This window comes from Rutidosis leptorrhynchoides, chromosome 4 (assembly GCF_046630445.1).
Source record: "Rutidosis leptorrhynchoides isolate AG116_Rl617_1_P2 chromosome 4, CSIRO_AGI_Rlap_v1, whole genome shotgun sequence".
Classification (NCBI taxonomy): domain Eukaryota; kingdom Viridiplantae; phylum Streptophyta; class Magnoliopsida; order Asterales; family Asteraceae; genus Rutidosis; species Rutidosis leptorrhynchoides.
Window position 1 is genome coordinate 478,392,485 of NC_092336.1, and position 18,575 is coordinate 478,411,059.

The window sequence follows — 18,575 nt, forward strand, 5'->3', positions numbered from 1 at the left end:
CAGAATCCATACAAACAAAACATAAAAAAACACTATTGAAAGCAACAAGCTAAACTAAATTTTACACCAACTCAAATGTACCTTATCAAATGTACCTTATTAGTTAGTCCGTACTAGTTACTGTGATTAATACGGAGTAGTCTAAGATGATTAATAATCATTACTAAATTAATCTAAAACTAACTAGAGACATTATTTACACTACTAAAATTATCCATACACCACTAAATATGCAATACTAACATTATACAATATAACCCTCAAAAACATATTTAATGCTGTATGGATAATTTTTAGTGGTGTACGAATCACGTCCTTTATAAAAATAGGGTGATGATATTTTTAATAAAAATGTATTTGATAAATCGATAAAGTAATTGAATTTATCAAATACATTGTTGAAAATATGAGTATCTATAAAAATATTTCATGTCTTTGGTACATTTGTCTCTTACCATTACGTGATTCATATTTTATTTTTTTTAATGGTCATTAGTAACATTTACTCCGTACTACTTACTTTGTACTCCATGAATAAATTAAAATTTTAAAAATTAACCCTCACAATGGGGTATTGGTTATGAGAGGTGATTCTCACACACCATTTTTTTATCCATGTACTATTAATTACCTATTTTACCTTTAATTATACTTATAACAATAATTTAAGTTTAACTTTCTAGGGGATAACTGTGATTTATGGGACACAAGTAGGGATGACAATGGATCGGATATGGATCGGGTGATACCGTATCCATATTCATATCCATTTAATTTTTGTTCATCCATATCCATATCCAGTGGATTAAGCGGGTTAATGGATATCCAATAGATATTAATATTTTGTTATAATATTTTCCAATATGCTATTAAAATAACAACGTAGTATAGCAATAATGAATATAACATGAAATCTGTAAGTTTATCTTTTAGATATACGTGTTTTATTGTAATATATTATAGTTATTTCATTATAGAGTTGAAAGCATAATGTAAATCTGCCGAAAAATGAACTTGTAATAGTAAATATGTAAGCATATATCTATATTTATGTATTTGTAAACGTATTTCGAGTGGTAATGGATATATCCATGGATGAAATTTTTCATCCATGTCCATATCCATATCCATTTAGGTTCATCCATATCCGTATCCATATCCATTTAGGTTTATCCATATCCATTACAAAGTGAGTGGATCGGATGAATATTCACCGGATCGGGTGACTATTGCCATCATTAGACACAAGTGTAGAAAGATAATAAAATGTTGTGTGAGAATATCTCCCATTGATTATGGAGTAGGTAAGTAATCTATTTTAATTTTAATTTTTTATTTAAAGAGAAATAATTAGTTTATGGAGTCGGCTGTCAATATTCATTAGGAGCCGATTTTTGACAATATTTTAAAAAAGTGGATACCACTGATGCATAGATGATGATGACTCATATCATTAATTTATTTTAATTTTATATTTTAATCACGTGCTTATAGTTTGTCGCTTTCAATTTCCCACGTCTTTGGAGCATCACAGTTTACATCACCAAACACTCCAATTCAACAAAACCTACCAAACATTAGTTGCCTCTAAACACATGTTTAGAAATACATAATAATCTCATATAAAACAATAATATGATAATAAATAATGTACCAAATTAAAGTAGAACTTTCAACACTACCAAACTAAATTAGATTTTTTGTCTAAAATAAAAATAAAAATTAAAACATGGTGGTTATCTTTGTCAAATAAGACAACTAAAAAATGATGTTCATATAATTAGAAAAAGTTGCATTGCAATGGCAATGATTATTATCTCATTGTAATTTTCATTTATTTATTTATGTCAAAAGCCATTCATTCATGTTTGTATTTACACCAATTCAAAGTACACAAATGAGACCACAAAACCAAGAATCTACACTTGAGGATATAAAAAACAGAAACTTGTTTTTAACTAACAAACCTAACTTCTTTCCTAAACCTAACTCAAGCCACTTCTGAACAAGATCTAATCAGACCCAAATTATATAGAAACTTCTCCGATCGATTCCTAAACAGATTACCCAACGAAAACCCGCCCGTCTGTTGTCGGGCCGAGTTTCTGTTTGTTAACATTTCATCCTCCTTCACATTAAGTATAGTCTCACCAATTGCATTTCTAACTGCCTCAATCGTTTCCCCTTTAACTTGCGTGCCCGATGAATCGATCACGTAAAAAGCATTTACGGCTTTCGATCCTATTGTTGTCACTTCAGCTCGAGTCACCGAGAGCCCATTCTCTCTAAAAATCCTAGTGACATCAGATAATAGCCCCAGTCTGTCTTCACCACATAATTCTAGTCTCAACCCCTGCATATCACATGTAACTTATCAGAAATAGTTAAACACTAATGCCATATGAAACGGGTCGAGTCGGGTCAGGTCAGCCCAAAACCCCTTCTTTCAAATACAGAGGTCACGAAATGAACAAGTTGACAACATTGGGTAAACACGTCAAAAATGAAAGGGGTCGGGCCAGGTTGGCCCGAAACTCTTTTTTATTCGACTTTTAGTACATAATTAATGCGTAATATATGATACCCCGAATTGTTTCCACTATGATTTAGATTTAGACGATTTTATATATCTACTTTCGACGTATTTGACCCGTTTCATTTAACATATTTCTTTTTAGGAGTTTTCTAACAACAACCCTTAAGATTATCATTAAGAAACAAATTTATGCATAAATAGTAGTACAATTGATTGATTAAGGATAGTTTTTTGCATGAAATAGGTGGTCATCAATATTGTACAAGCAAAACATTTGTGTCTAAATTCTTTAACGACAGCCCTAAGGTCTGTCATTAGAAAATTCCTTCTTTTTAAGCTATCTTTCTTAAAATTTAACCGTTATCGATAAAAGTTAACCTAATTGACCCGCTCATAAGTAAGACAATTTGGGTTTCATACCTCAGATACTCGTCGTTTGATAGCTGCCTCCAAACAATGTATTACTCGTTGTCTCTCCGCTTCAGAACTAATTGGGTATCCGTCCATATGTCGAATGAAAAATTCCTAAAAATAAGTAAATGATCATCACAAGTAAGACATTATTGCAAAGTAAATAATACAAGATTTTATTTTATTATAGATTTAGTGATGCAAGCGCTTATGTCAACATTATATACGATATATCACATGTTTCAACACTCTTTGAAAACGCGTTACAACACTCTACCTGAAAAGCCTCGGTGCCTTCAGCAATAATGGTAGCATGAAAAACGACGTATTGCATATCTGTTAACGTGCAAACCGTATCAAAAAGCAATTTCGGTCGATCAGTACACCTCAAATTCACCACAGTGTACTCCTTTTCAATACAATTCTCTACAGTCACACGCGGTTTCTGGCTACTAGAACCCTCAGAACTATTAAACTCATCGGTGTCATAATCACGATCTGCATACATCAACTGATGTAACCGCCTTTGTGTATGAGTGGACCCCACAGAAACAGCGGTTTGTGCACCACGTCTATCTAGATCACCTTTAAGAACGTAAAGTAGAAGCTGTTTTATTTTAGCGAGTCGCTCAGGGTCGTTGATTGGTAGGCCCGTTTTGTCATCAGTGATGTAGACTATTGACGCCATTCTTGAATTGTGGGTCCATATTTCGGATGCAACCACGTTGCATTTCAGGTCCGTAAGAACCGCAAAAACCTCAGATAGTAAGCCGGGTCGGTCACGCCCAGTCAGCTCGATTGTGGTGTTTTCTGACGCGTATTGAACCCCTACTGAACCTCTCAGAGACCGAAAGCTACACCCGCGTGGTCCAAGTGACTGCAACCCATCACTAAGGGTCAGTGAACCACAATAAATAAATAAAAAATAAATAAATAAATATATAATCAGTTTCATACCAGCCACAGAAAAACACTACAGTAATTGTAAAAAAATAGAAAACAAAATTACCTAATAACATTTCGTGTTAACCTTACTAAATACATACCTGCTGGATGCGATCTGCAACATTATCTTCAGATAGTTTATTCCCAAATTGATCAGTAACATGAAACACTGTAATTGGCAGAAAAAATCAATCAAATTAATAGTTACAAAATTAATATAAAAAAAAAAATGTTGACTAATATTTATTTTTAATTTTTATTACAACTAAAATTAAATTATACCATCCATGAACCATCCACCATCAGAAGAAATGTAAGCCCGTTTAATCGACAAATTTAAATCAGTTAAGACCTGAACCACTTCTAATAAACTTCCTCGTTTATTAGCACTATCAACCTGCACACAAAAATTATATTAAATTAATTTAATCAAATACTGAATTATTATTATTTTTCTATAAAACTAATTTAATTAATAAATACCCAGTTGGTGACATTTCAACATACCTTAATAAGAGTTGATTTTTTATCAGTGACATGATCAACCGTAACCCTAAATCAAAAAATAAAAGCAAATATACAAAATTCATCAATAAACAGTTAATCCACTATTAAAAAGGATTAATTTTAATGCAAATTCAACAACAATTTAGTGGAATAATCAAATTCATTAAAATTTGGGTTAATTAGCAACAAAATTGTAGAAATCAAGAAAATTAAAAGCAAATTTACCTGGGTGGATGCATACGATTAACAAGCTTCTCGAATTCATGATCAACATCTAATGAAGGAGACCAATAATGCATTTTCTTCAATCTTTTAGAAGATTTATAAAATTCCCACGTACAAATTTGAAGCTTTATTATGAAATTCTAGATTTGAGATTCGTTTCTGGTGAATCTTGAAAGTTTTTTTTTTTCGTGTGTGTGATGTGTCTATGTATATATGGGGGGGATTCCGAACAATTTATTTTATTTTATTTGATAAATAAATAATTAAAAATAGAAATAAAAAAGAGGTGGGGAATGAAAGTGTCGTGTGTGTATTTAATTTACCTTTGTGCTGGCTCCTGAAATAGATGAAGAGCTCTTTTTTCTCTCCGTCTTTTAAATTATCCGTGTATAAAATATAAAATATAAAATAAAAATAAAAAATGTATGCGGTTTTATTTTATATCACACCTAAGTATCTAGCCCATACAATACACGACTGTTAAAAAATAATTTAAGTGTATTGAATTACGGGTTGTTACTTTCGGGGTATTGTCTAAGTGGTATTCGAGAGATCGACCTGTTTGTCCTGTTCGTGTAGGTGAAGAGTCGAATGTTAGGATGAGAACTAATTGATACTGCCAACAATTAACGTGTGATGAGTGATATGATCGCGAATGCGGTTAAGTTCCCTTTGAGTGATACTGATAGTGTCGTTAATTTTTTTTTTACTAACTGTTGTGTTATCAAGCAAGTTTATATAAGCAAGTTTATATAAGCAATTTTATACGACAAATATGTATTTACCTACAAATATGTTATTAGTAATAATAATAATGTTCTTCAATCCTTTAGAATACGTATTATTTAATTGTAGTTTGATGACAAGGAATAAAGCTATATTAATATGTTGTTGATATCCCAAACACGATAGACCTTTTCCGGATGGAAGACTTTGAATTTAAGATTAACCTTATAAAAGAAATTTGTATCCCGTCTAGTTCGAGTGTTTAACTTTTTAGAATCTAGTTCGTAGCTTTGACTTCACCGTAACTTATATTTTCCGCTTCGTTCTTTTTTTCGTTCGTTCTTTTTTTTCTTTTTCGTTAGCCTTGATCTCAAAGGCTTTGTTATGTAATCTTCTGTTTCGTTTTGGTTTAATATATTGGCTGGCTTTTAAAAAAAAAAAAAACTTTTTAATATGAGTAATAAAGAGATGGTTTTCATCATAGATTCATCATTGAAGTAACCCATGTATAATTTAAAATTTTAACCTTGTTGTTAATATGAGGATGTTTAGCTTTGAATTTAAAGTTCATAATTATTATTATTAATTAATATGAATATAGTTAATAGTTAATAATGAGTTTTATGCATTTAGTGTTGATAAATTTAGGGAAAACTATTAATATTTATACGTAGTATATTAAATTATACAGAGTAGACAAGACTGGATTTTACGGTAGCGCCGTCGAACGTGAATGCTAACGCCAAAGGAAGAAGCCGATACTAGGGAGCTCCATTTTAATCGCCGTTACATCACCGTGGTACTTCATGTCGTTGCATACCATTTTTAAAGACATAGTTGTTGCTTTATTTATTTATAAAATATGAATAAAGAGTACTGGTACATTGTATTAAATAATTAATTTATATGGATCCATTTAATGGAGTTCGTCATGGATACTAAGGAGTGTGATGGATTAACTGTTATGAAGAAGTTGTTGAAATGACGCTGATGTGACACAACGTGATTGTATGACAGCTGTCATGGATAAGAGTAGTCATATATAATAAGAAAAGGAAAGTATCAATTTTTCAATATTTATCATTTATCATTTATTATGATTATTAGATAATAATTATTTTTATTTAAATTGTTAGATAATAATTATTAGATAGATGAATAATAATATAAATAAATAGATAAATTTAGTTTGATAATTTATTTAGGGATTATCACCAAAATGCCCTTTTTTTAAGCTTGTTAACTGACAGCCCTAAAAAAAAAAGTTTGACAATTTGCCCTCGCAAGGCGCAAGACAGCTTGCGTCCTTGCGACCTTGCGTCTTTGCGACGTTGCGACGTTGCGACCTTGCGTGTAGCAGTAAAAGAACTAGTTAAATGATCAGTTTGCGTTCACTGTTCCCACACACATACGCAAACTCCTCTCTGGTGCCCTTTTGCTCGTCATTCGCAAGATCCAAACACTCGCAAATCACTCGCAAAATCATCATCATCATCCTCACGTCATCCTCCTCACATCTTCATCGTTACTAGATCTTCTTCATCCTTCCATCTTCGATCTTCCCGAGTACAAGCGAGCTTCTACGCCACCAACATCATCGAATCACCATCATCGTTCACTATGTCTCAAGAACAGGTTAGATTTCTTAGATCTATGTTATATTATTCGATCTACTTCATAGTGCTTAGATTTATGTGCTAAAACAAAGTTTTTGCACTCTTTGCACGCCAACTGTTCGAAAAAATGTGTCAACGAAATTTGTTTGTATTTTGTGTTTTTGATTGTATATTATTGAGATTGCGTACGATACCCAGGAATTTTTGCTAGATTCAAGTTGTGTAACTCTGTTGCTATGTAGACGCAAGACAATCCTTGCGTCCTTGCGTATGCCTCACAATGTACGCAAGGTGATATTTGCGACCTTACGTTTGCTATAATTTTACCTTTGCATGTGCACGCAAGGTAACCCTTGCGTCCTTGCGTCTTGATCATAAGTTACGCAAGGTTAACCTTGCGTCCTTGCGTCTTGCACATCTGTTACGCAAGGTTAACCTTGCGTCCTTGCGGCCTTGTACGCAATCTCTGTCTTGCTTGCTTGCGTCTATGTGATTTTCTTCTGTTGTTCTTCTGACTTTTACAGGGCTATGTGGAAGGTAAATTGACCATGAAGAATATGTTGACCGTGATTCCTCAGGTCAAGAAAATGTTGATTGAGAGACAAGAAAAATTATTTAGAAGTACATGCTTTGGTCCCTGGTTAGATCTTTCATACACGGGTAATGATCCTGGCCTAGTACATGCCATGCTCCAACGGAAATGTGAGCGTTCAGCAAAATTAGATGCTAGTAAGTACCCTGAAGAGCAACAAGATATATGGTTTCATTTTTCTCCTAATTTTATGATTAGATTTGGTCGGCGTGAATTTTGTTTAGTCACCGGCTTTATGTTTGGTAGCCGGACGGACATGGCACATTACATCCCTCGAAATTATGAATCTAAGACCGCACCCATTAGACGACGTTGTTTTCCAGAACGTCCCGATGCTAGCAACATTTTGGTTAGTGATATACAAAACATCCTTATCAAAAAACAAGGTGATGTAAAGGTTCCCAAGGTTAGTGACGATGATATTGTTCGACTAGCTATAATTTTGATCGTAGAGAGAGCGTTTATGGGGAAGCAGGGGCAACATGTGGTTAGTAAACAGTTTCTATGGTTGGTTGAAGATTTCAATAAGGTGAACGCGTACCCATGGGGGTCTCGTATTTGGGATGCTACTTACTCAGCGGTGAGCGAAGGTTTTGAGGTTCGAGAAAGCCAATTAGAGAGTGGGGGTGGAAAGGCTTACACTTTGGCTGGTTTTATGTGGGCATTTAAGATTTGGATCCTCGAGGCATACCGTCGTACCATTAAGAGTTTTGCAACCAAAACTGATAAGGATGGAGTACCAAGAGCATTATTTTGGAAGCGTTCATCTGCTGAAACCTTTACAGTGTCTGACTACCTAAAACTTCTACATATAATGGTTAGTTAATATCTCCAAGAGCTTTTTATATAGTGTATATACAGCAGTTTCTGTTTTAACAGAGCAGTTTTGTGTGTCGCATGAGGACGCAAGATACACCTTGCGTCCTTGCGTGTGTCGCAAGGATATCCTTGCGTCCTTGCGTGTGAACCCTTGGTTATACTTGTTACAGGCGCAAGAATCATGCTTGCGTCCTTGCGTGTGTCGCAAGTTTACTCTTGAGTCCTTGCGTCTACTCGCAAGATGATCTTTGCGTTCTTGCGTCTAGACGCAAAATGACTTTTGCGTCCTTGCGTCCTTTTGTTTTTACTAATATAACTTCATTTCAGGATGATTGTCCGAAGAGAAAAAGACCTTTTCGTTCCCTGCACCCATCTGAGACAGAGAGAGGTTGTCAATGGTGGATCCAGAGTTCCTCTTACTTTCAAGGAGATGTTGTTGAAAACGAGAAAAATACACAAGATGATAATCAAGTTGAAGAGGAGTTGGGTGGCAGTTTGAAGGAATTATTGCAGGAGGAGTCAGAGTAGACCTCGGACCCTCATCCAACACAAAAAGGCAACAATTTGCAGGAATTGTTGCGTATGGTTAATATGTTGACTAAGAGGGTGGATGATCAAGAAAAGGAGTTGGATGATTGTAAAAAGAAGCTTGATGATCATGAAAAACGTTTGAAAGAACAGGAACACCAGGAACATCAGGTAAACTAGGCGCAAGTTTTTTTTGCGACCTTGCGTCTTGCCTGTTATGTTGGCGCAAGGTTTTACTTGCGTCCTTGCGCCTGATGTTATATCAGATGCAAGTACCATCTTGCGTCCTTGCGTCTTTATTGTAATTTAGGCGCAGGTTGTACTTGCGTCCCTAACTCAGACGCAAGGACTTACTTGCGACCTTGCGTATGGCTACTTTTCTTATTTTTTGCGTTTTGTTCATTATAGTATGTTGATAACGAGGATGCATATGTGGATCCTCGATCTTTCTCTGACAATGATACATTTCCGAGGGTTGTTAGACGTGAGAAAAGAGAAAGAAGGCCCACTCATTTTTTAAATTCCCCTTTCACAACACCGGACTACAGAAAACCATTGGAGAAGGTATGTCTGTAACATTCACCAGACGCAAGGTTTTCCTTGCGTCCTTGCGCCTGATGTTTATAAGACCTTGCGTTTTGCGTCTTGGTATACGCAAGATATATCTTGCGTCCTTGCGTATGTTTGCTGACTCATAGATTATATACAGTTGTCTGACGAAGTAGCTTCTAGAGTAAAAAGGCTGAAAGTTTCTCATCAAGGGACTAAAGAAGCTGAGAATGTGTTGCCAATGGAAACTGAAAAGCCTACTAAAAAGGGGGCTGAAAAAGCTGTTGATAAACAAGATGAGAACGTGGCTCTGGTGTCTGAGGAGATTGAGCAAGGAGTTGATTTGCCATTGGTTAATGAAGCAGAAAAACAAGCAGACCAGCATGAGGTTAGTGAATGACGCAAGGATCACCTTGCGTCTTTGCGTCTTCTTCATTGTTGGATGCAAGGATTACCTTGCGTCTTTGCGTATACTTCACTGATGGACGCAAGACCTATATTGCGTATTTGCGTTTGCATTACACCGATGCAAGACAATTCTTGCGTCTTTGCGTCTTTATTACAATTTTTTTTTCAGAAAAAGGAAAGGAAGAGAAAAAGGAAGGAAAAGGATTGGGTTGGTGAGGAGGAAATTTGGTCAATGGTTGATAAATTTATAAACGATCAAGGAACTTATGCAACCACCACCACCAAATGCATGGAGAGATCAAAGGAAGCATGTGGGGCCAACAAAAGATTTGAAATCACTAATCCTCAATAAGCAAGATACGCGTTGCATGTTCATTTTCCAAAATGAAACCTTCCTCTTCCTTGATACTGAGTTTTGGAAACGTTTATTGGGAATTGCATTTTCTGGTTATTTGGAAAACATAGTAAGTTTGTTAATAATTATAAACTTATGCATGTTTTGTTTTGTTTTGTTTTTAGCTTTATAACATTCATAATCAACTTGATCTGATTATAGCATATTGATGGACGGGCTACCTTCCTGTTGAGATTTCGGCAGAGGTTTCTGCCCCGAGCTAGCCAGATGTCCTCGAGTCCTCAGTTTCCGATTGCAGATTATACATGTAGTTCTCGATGGACGATTATGCCATTGGATTTCCTCAATCAACTGGAGAAATTCAAGTCCTTTTATGATGATGACACTCAAAATGAGGAGGAGAAGGGGGATACATCTAATCCTGAAGTAGAGGGGATCATTAAATTCAATCCCCCAGATTATATGTATTTGATTGGTCTTGGGGATGGTAGTGATGACCTTTATCCATCCTGGGCTGAATGTGATAAGGTTAGTCCTTTTTTTTATATAAACTATACATTTTGAGTAAACTGTAATAGGCGCAAGACAAATCTTGCGCCCTTGCGTCCGTTCGCAAACACTCTCTTGCGTCATTGCGACCCTCGCAAGATTAACCTTGCGTCTTCATTATGGACGCAAAGTAAAATTTGCGTCCATGCGTCCACCCGCAAGGTAGACCTTGCGTCCTTGCGCCTGACGCAAGGTCTACCTTGCGTCCTTGCGTGTCTCGCAAGGTCAACCTTGCGTCCTTCCTTATTGACTTTTTATGTTTCTTTTGTTGCAGATTTTGATTCCAGTACATTTTTCAGATCCTGAACATTTTATACTACTCACTTTGAACTTAGATGAACAGAGAGTATTAGTCTATGATAGTTTAAAGGGTTGTTTGAAAAAAGGTCAACTCGAGGCTGTCTTCAAAAACTTATCAGACAACTTGCCGTTATATTTGAAGGCTATTGATTACTTTAACAAGAAGCAGGACTCACAAATTGTTGACTATTATGAGAACAGAGAAGATGTAGAGTTGATGATCGAGGATGCACCGTATGTGCCAATGCAGAGTGGTGGCCATGGTGATTGTGGTGTTTGGGTCTGCCTTCATATGGAGAGGATAGTTTTTGGTTGGGATCAGATTGACAACATTGGAGACCCTAAAAAGGCTGCTAAGGACTATAGAATTCGAATGGCAAGAACATTCTTCCGTGCACGCTTTGATACACAGGAACCACCACCACCAGAGGACCCAGAGGACCCAAAGGTTGTTAATTAGTTAACTTGTAGATGTAATTATTATACAGTTTTTAGGTAAAACATGTAATTTTTGTATGTAAATAATCTGGGACAGACGCAAGGCCTTTTTTGCGTCCTTGCTTCTGGTTTTTTGACAGACGCAAGGTGTTGTTTACATCCTTGCGTCTCTTTAAATGGCTTACGCAAGGTTTTGTTTGCGTTCTTGCGTATGTTTGAAGACTTACGCAAGGTTATGTTTGCGTCCTTGCGTCTCTTTAAAAGATATACGCAAGTTGATGTTTGCGTGCTTGCGTATGTTTCATGACATACGCAAGGTATTGTTTGAAAAGTTGCGTCTTTTTTAAAGACAGACGCAAGTTATTGTTTGCGTATTTGAGTGTGTTTGATGACATACGCAAGATTTTTCTTGCGTTCTTGCGTCTGTATGTAGGTCAATCTATGACACATATTTAAACAACTAACTGAGACTGATAAACATAAAAACAAACTGAGACTGATAAACAACAAACTGAGACTGATAAACAAGCAACTAATTCTGGTCCCCTAATTCTGGTCTAAATCGTACGTTTGATAAAATTGAGACTGATAAGCTTGCGAAGGTTCGACTTTCTCTTTCGACTTTGACTTTGATTTTGAGGCTGTTTTTTTAACCCTCTGAGAAGTAGATTCACCGGTTAGGTCATAAGAAGCGCTACATGTTGTTCGGTTATGACCTGCTTGCTTGCAACGAGTACATGTTCTTACTTTCTTTTCAGTTTCTTCACCTTGAGATGGAATCCGATCGGTACTTTTTGGGCGTCCAGGTGCTCTTTTCTTTTGAATTGGGGGCTTTACGATTTTCAAGATCTTGGGCCCTGGATCGGACCATTCGGATCGATGGGGCAAAGGAAGGATGTGTTCGGAATATGTATTTATATAAGTTTGAGACAAGAACCAATGTGATACATAACATGTAACATCTTCCACTCCGAAGAGTCGTGCTGCTGCCAATACATGTCCGCAAGGTATGCCTGATAATTGCCATTGCCCACATGTACATGTTCTATCTTCTAGATTAACGAGGCCATTTTTCCTTCCATCACGCACCTCTATTAGATTGTTTGTCGATGGAAATGCTTGCCATCTTCTTGATTTGTTCGTCCTCTTACCTAATTTACGTTCAACATATGGAGTAACCGTTGAAGTGAGACTAACTGCTTTGTTGTGATGTTTGAAAAACCAATCCTATATAGAAGCGCGAAAAAATTCCAATAACATGCAAACTGGTAGTTTGCGAGCATGTTTGGATAGAGCGTTAATAGACTCTACACTGTTGCTAGTAAGGTATGCATACCTAACATGACCAGCATGACTTCTGGACCATTTGTTGAAACCAACGTCATTTAGATACTTGTGAGACGCTTTTAATCTTTGTTGAAATACACTAACATGATCTTGAAAATCTGACAAACGATAAGCCTTAACCATTTTCCAATAGTGCCATTCAAAATATTTGAATTTGTTGGACATCGTTTTTATGTTCATGAATAGATGACGTGCGCAAAAAGAGTGAAAGGCTTCAGGAAACACATTTGAAATACCATGTGCTATTGAAGGAGCACGATCAAAAATAAAGGTAATCTCTGACATACGATTACTCATACCACAACTCTCTAAATGATCTCTTAGATTGCCAAAAAACCATGACCAAACCTCGTTTCTCTCGCCTTCACCAATTCCATAAGCCAATGGCAAAATTCCGTTATTGGCATCCATTGCAACAGCGACTAAATTTGTACCCAAGTATCCAGCTTTCAAATGTGCACCATCAACGATGATAATAGGGCGAACATTTTGGACAAATGATCGAATCTGCACGCAAACAAATCAAATGAGATTGCTATTAGTTTAAGATAAAACAATTGTAGGATGAGTGATACTTACAACTGCGCCAAAGGACATGTAACACATCACGAATCTATTTTCATTGTCAGTCACCACATTTGTCATGCTTCCTGGGTTATGAATCTTAATGTTATGAAGATAAATGGGAAGCATTCGGAACGAGTCATCCATACTGCCACGAAGCATCTCTATTGCATGACACTTGGCTCTCCATGCTTGATTGTAAGAAATGCTCACCCGAAAACGGTTGCCAACATCATCACGTATATCTTTTGGATTATAGTCTCGATTTGCAGCTTTGAACGATTCCATCAGAATACTTCCTAACACCTTTTTGGAAGCATGTTTATTATTTCCCATAATTTGGGTGAGCATGTGTGTACGTCATGCAATTTCTTTACGATGAAGTTGTCAGTGTGGCGTATTTTGTATGCACTACATTTCCACTCACAATTTGGCAACATGGATTTAGCAGTGAATCGAGATTTGTCAGACTTTACAGGCTTAATTTGGAAGTTTTCTTCAAGACATTTTGTGTATAGATGGTTTACAAAATCATCCTTGTTTAAAAAAGTTTGTCGAACTTTAATCAAATCGGATACTCTATAACTAGTTGTTATTTGGCTCGTAGATTCAGTCTCTTGGTCATGCTCACTCAATAAAAGTGGCATATTCCAGAATACATCCTTTTTTCTTCCTCTTCTTCATTTTCATCTTCATCTTGATCTTCTCTGTCATTTTCTTCCTCCGAAGCACTAGACGCGACAACTGATTCAAAAGGGTGATCTGTTTTTTTAATTTTACATACGTTCTCAACTCCATAGTTGAAGAAATCAAACTCTTCTGTGTTTGGAGGTGGTACTTCAGGTCGTGCTTCTTCCAAATTGGGTGTGTGAAGGTTTGTGCTCTCCTCGTTTGTTGGTAGGTTTTATTGGACATCGTGTGTTGGTAGGTTTTGATGGACATTGTGTATTGGTAGGATTTGCACTGACTGTAAGTTTTCTGGGAGTTGATGCATTGTAACTTTGTCGACAATGTAAATATTAATAGGAGCATTTGATATTGCATGTTGTAGAAAATCACGAAAGTCTTCATAATCATCAGTAATATCAAAAACAAGATTATCGACAACATATCTCATTGAAACAGGAGCATTAGGTGGCAAATTAATTTTTCTAAGAACATTTTTTAACAATATTCTTCGAGTAATTAGTTTTTGGGGAGCAACTGGGAGTTTTAATCGTGTTCTAAAACAATCTAGAGGCAAATACATAGGTAAGTTATTAATAAATTGAAAAGAACCACCACAACATATATGAATAACAAAGGTTTCATTATCACTAAAACTCATTATTTAAAACAAAGAAAGTTACCTTAATGACGCTTGAAATTATATGATTTATGTTGAAATGGTGGAAATGAAGTGAAAATAGAGCTGGTAATACCATATATGAATTGAAAAAGTTATCCGTAATAGTACAAAAATCGTACAAAATCTTATCCACGAAATCATGAAAATCTTATCGGGATAAGACGCAAGACGCAAGACGCAAAGGCGCAAGTCGCAAGACGCAAGACGCAATACGCAAGGACGCAAGTCTCTTTGTTGCGTTTGTCAGTAACGCAAGGTCGCATGGTCGCAAGATCGCAAAGACGCAAGGTCGCAAAGACGCAAGGTGTCTTGCGCCTTGCGAGGGCAAATTGTCAAACTTTTTTTTTTAGGGCTGTCAGTCAACAAGCTTAAAAAAAAGGGTATTTTGGTGATAATTCCATTTATTTATTATTTATTTTTATGGAAATGGCAGCCAAAAGGCCCAAAACAAAGAGTGGTATGGGTCACCACACTTGTAAAACTATACATTATTGCGATTATCACCTAAATACCTTCTTTTTTTCCTTTCTTTTTTTACTTAGAACCCATCAAAAAAAGTTGATAATTTACCCGCGCAAGGTGCAAGATGCTTATTTGCGACACTGCTTCCTGGTAGACACAAGGACGCAATGTGCCTCTTGTGACCTTGTTTTCCGGAGACGCAAGGATGCAAGATGCCTCTTGCTCCTGCCTCATATCATAATTAATGACATCTTTCAGACATTTTATCAAACACCTTGCGTGCAACTTACGCGTAATGGCTCTAACACAATAGACATAACGAACAAGAACGAAGCGAAATTGGACCAGCTAAATATGTTTTCGTTCTTTGTCTATATTATATTCAAACAGTTTTGAGATAGTTCACAACCAGAACCATACGGGCTTTATTGTCAATTTTGTTCCATTAACGCAAAGTGATAAGACTACATACATATACATTTGGTCCAGAGCAACCATACACTAGTAACACTTGAGGGGCTCACCCCCTGGTTCAGTGTACTCGATATCACATTTCAAAGTTAAACCAAATACTCTACATTCATGTACCCACTTTAAACTGATATAATATAAACCAAACTTAAAAAAGTAGCAAATTCGAAAGTGATATTACAACTCTTATTTATCTTAGTCGATCAATAGGCTTTTCGCATATTTTGGTTTGTTATTTGAAACTCCATATAGTCTTCTTTAGAGCCATTGCACGTAAGGTGTTTGATGAAATGTCTGAAATAAAATATTGATTATGATATGAGGCAGGAGCAAGAGGCACCTTGCGTCCTTGCGTCTACCAGGAAGCAAGGTCGCAAAGAGGCACCTTGCGTCCTTACGCCTTGCGCGGGCAAGTTATCAGTTATCTATATATCTAATAGACAAAACCCTGTAGCACTATTCATCAATAGTAACCAGAGGTATTTTCGTCATTTCACTTTTTTTTGTCTCCAACGATAAAAGAAGCAACTTTCGTAAAAGAACCAACCCTTCAATGTTACCAAAAGATGTCGAATTTTTTTTTTTTTTTAAATCAACTAACTTTTTTTTTTCAAAACGATAAAAGAGGCAACTTTCATAAAAGGAACAACCCTTCAATGCTACCAAAAGATGTCGAAAAATATTCTTTTTTTACAAAATAGATCAACTAACTTTAAAAAAAAAAAAAAAAATCGTACGCTAAAAGAAGCAACTTTCACAAAAGGAACAACCCTTCAATGTTAGATGTCGAAAAAAAATTCTTTTTTACAAAATAGATCACGACTTTTTTTTTTAACTCGCATTCAAAACGGAGCCCCCGACGCGAAGCGAGGGCTCCACAACTAATTTTTTTTATTGGTTACGAGTAAAAAAGGTAGAAAAACCGAGTATTTAGGTGATAATCCCTATATTATTTGCGTATGTATATAACCGAGTAGTAATTATTTTGTGTATACCATTTGTACACATTTTTTTTCCTTTAACAAGAAGTTGGGATTACACATAGAAGACTAAACCATCCACGTGATCGTCTCTCGCAGTTGCATAACCCGTTCCTAATTGCTGCCCGGAGGAAATCCCGACCAATCCAAGGACATGGTCGGTAAAACCCCCATCTCCGCTGCCCCCGCAACGCAATGTGCGAAATGTGACCTTAGTTGGAATTCAAGATCAAGAGATATCATTATGTGGAATGTTACCACCTAGATAATCGAACTCTCAACCTCTAACAAAAATGGGAGGTGATACTCACACACTCCTTTTTGATCCATACACACTAACTTACTAATATACCCTTACTTATGATTATGCAGGTTCAATTTCCTAGGTAAATTTAAGGATATAATTGTAAGTATTATGGCAAAAAAGTGTGTATGGATCAAAAATGAGTGTGTGAGTATCACCTCCCAACAAAAATGTATGAGTCATTACCACTGAACTAGCAACAAAATGATAATTGCACAAAGTTTGTTACTCCCTCCGTCCCAAAACTATTATCACCAGACAAAAACACACAGTTTAAGAAAAAGTATCTGTCACATGTACCTATTTGTTTACTTTCAAGTCTTACACTTTACTTTTTACCTATCTTTTTGTCTTACATGAGTAAAATATGGACACAAAAGACTTTTATCACATTATTTTTATCCATTTATGAAAGTGAACAATTAATTTGAGATATTCCAAAATGAAATAGTGGACTATAGATTTGGAACGGAGGGAGTAGATAAAAAACAAAATGCTTTTTCACTCCAAAGTGAGACTGTTTATTTGAGGTTTGTTGTTATGTTGTTTGTTAGCATAAATTTGAATTTCCAGTAAATCTCTTTTATGTTATTTAGAAAAGAAACAATTAGTAAACAAAGGTAACATGTGGACTTTGATAAAAGGTTTCACATGTACTAATTTAACTCCTGCTTGTATCTCAATATCTCAAATTTTTTTTTTTTTTTTTTGAAAAGCAAGATATTATATATCACGAGAAAATTGGTACAAGACACGATACACGAGTACAAACAAGGAAAACGTACAAGCTACCCTATGTTGCTAAGCGAGCAACCCTAAAACAAAACATACAAAGTAATACGATGAAAACATCAAAAACAAGAGCACCTATGTTACAAGAGATAAGGCGAAGGGTTCGAGATCCAGGTTAGCCATTCGAAGGTTTTACCCCTTACACGATTTGCAATCCACAAATAGGATAACGATTGTATCTCGTTGAAAATCATTGGAGTATTCCAAGGTTTACCTTTGAACACCTTATGATTTCGGTTTTTCCAAATGCAATACAATCCTATCCATTTTAAAGCCTGCCACACATCAGGAGAGGAGCTCGGAACCGGACAATTGTTACTAGTGAGATCCACAAGGGTATAAGGACCCGTGTTACGAATAGACCACCATTTGTGAATTCGATCCCAAATTTCCGAAGCATACTTGCAGGTGATGAGAGCATGCTCGAGAGATTCGAGATCATCATCACATACGGGACATCTTACACTATGGAGGTCAATTCCGCGTTTGTCAAGCTCCGTTTTTACCGGAAGACGTTTGTGTTGCGTTCTCAAAATAAAGACTTCCACCTTTTTTGGGATTAAATTATTGCGTAACGTGGCTAGTTGAGATGTCGAATCCATAGTTTGCTCATCGATAATGGAATTTAATAATTTGACAGTGAACAGCCCATTATTCGAAAAAGCCCAAGTCCACGAATCCTTTAAATTATGATCCAGGGATGCTGTCGATAGTAGCCTGCACAGACTCGATAATTCAGTAGCTGTACGACCTTTAGGTTGTCTTTGCCAGCACCACGAAAATTCCAAACCTTCTGCTCCCAT

At 36.1% G+C, this 18,575-nt stretch overlaps 3 protein-coding genes across 3 annotated transcripts; 1 reads left to right on the forward strand and 2 right to left on the reverse strand.

Annotated features, from left to right (window-relative positions):
• Positions 1-1,823: 1,823 nt before the first annotated feature.
• Positions 1,824-4,786, reverse strand: LOC139844549 (ACT domain-containing protein ACR4-like). Its single transcript, XM_071834771.1, has 7 exons — positions 4,625-4,786; positions 4,400-4,445; positions 4,175-4,289; positions 3,994-4,061; positions 3,225-3,824; positions 2,957-3,061; positions 1,824-2,353 (listed from the first exon to the last, which is right to left on the reverse strand). Exons 1-7 carry the CDS (start codon positions 4,696-4,698, stop codon positions 1,991-1,993), a joined length of 1,371 nt encoding a protein of 456 aa, XP_071690872.1. The 5' UTR covers positions 4,699-4,786; the 3' UTR covers positions 1,824-1,990.
• A 5,866-nt stretch (positions 4,787-10,652) lies between these two features.
• On the forward strand, positions 10,653-11,592 carry LOC139904419 (uncharacterized). The gene is made up of 2 exons (XM_071886355.1): positions 10,653-10,745; positions 11,041-11,592. Exons 1-2 carry the CDS (start codon positions 10,680-10,682, stop codon positions 11,524-11,526), a joined length of 552 nt encoding a protein of 183 aa, XP_071742456.1. The 5' UTR covers positions 10,653-10,679; the 3' UTR covers positions 11,527-11,592.
• Positions 11,593-17,781: 6,189 nt separating this feature from the next.
• Positions 17,782-18,575, reverse strand: LOC139842325 (uncharacterized). The gene is made up of 2 exons (XM_071832475.1): positions 17,909-18,575; positions 17,782-17,795 (listed from the first exon to the last, which is right to left on the reverse strand). The coding sequence occupies exons 1-2, from the start codon at positions 18,573-18,575 to the stop codon at positions 17,782-17,784; spliced, it is 681 nt and encodes a 226-aa protein (XP_071688576.1).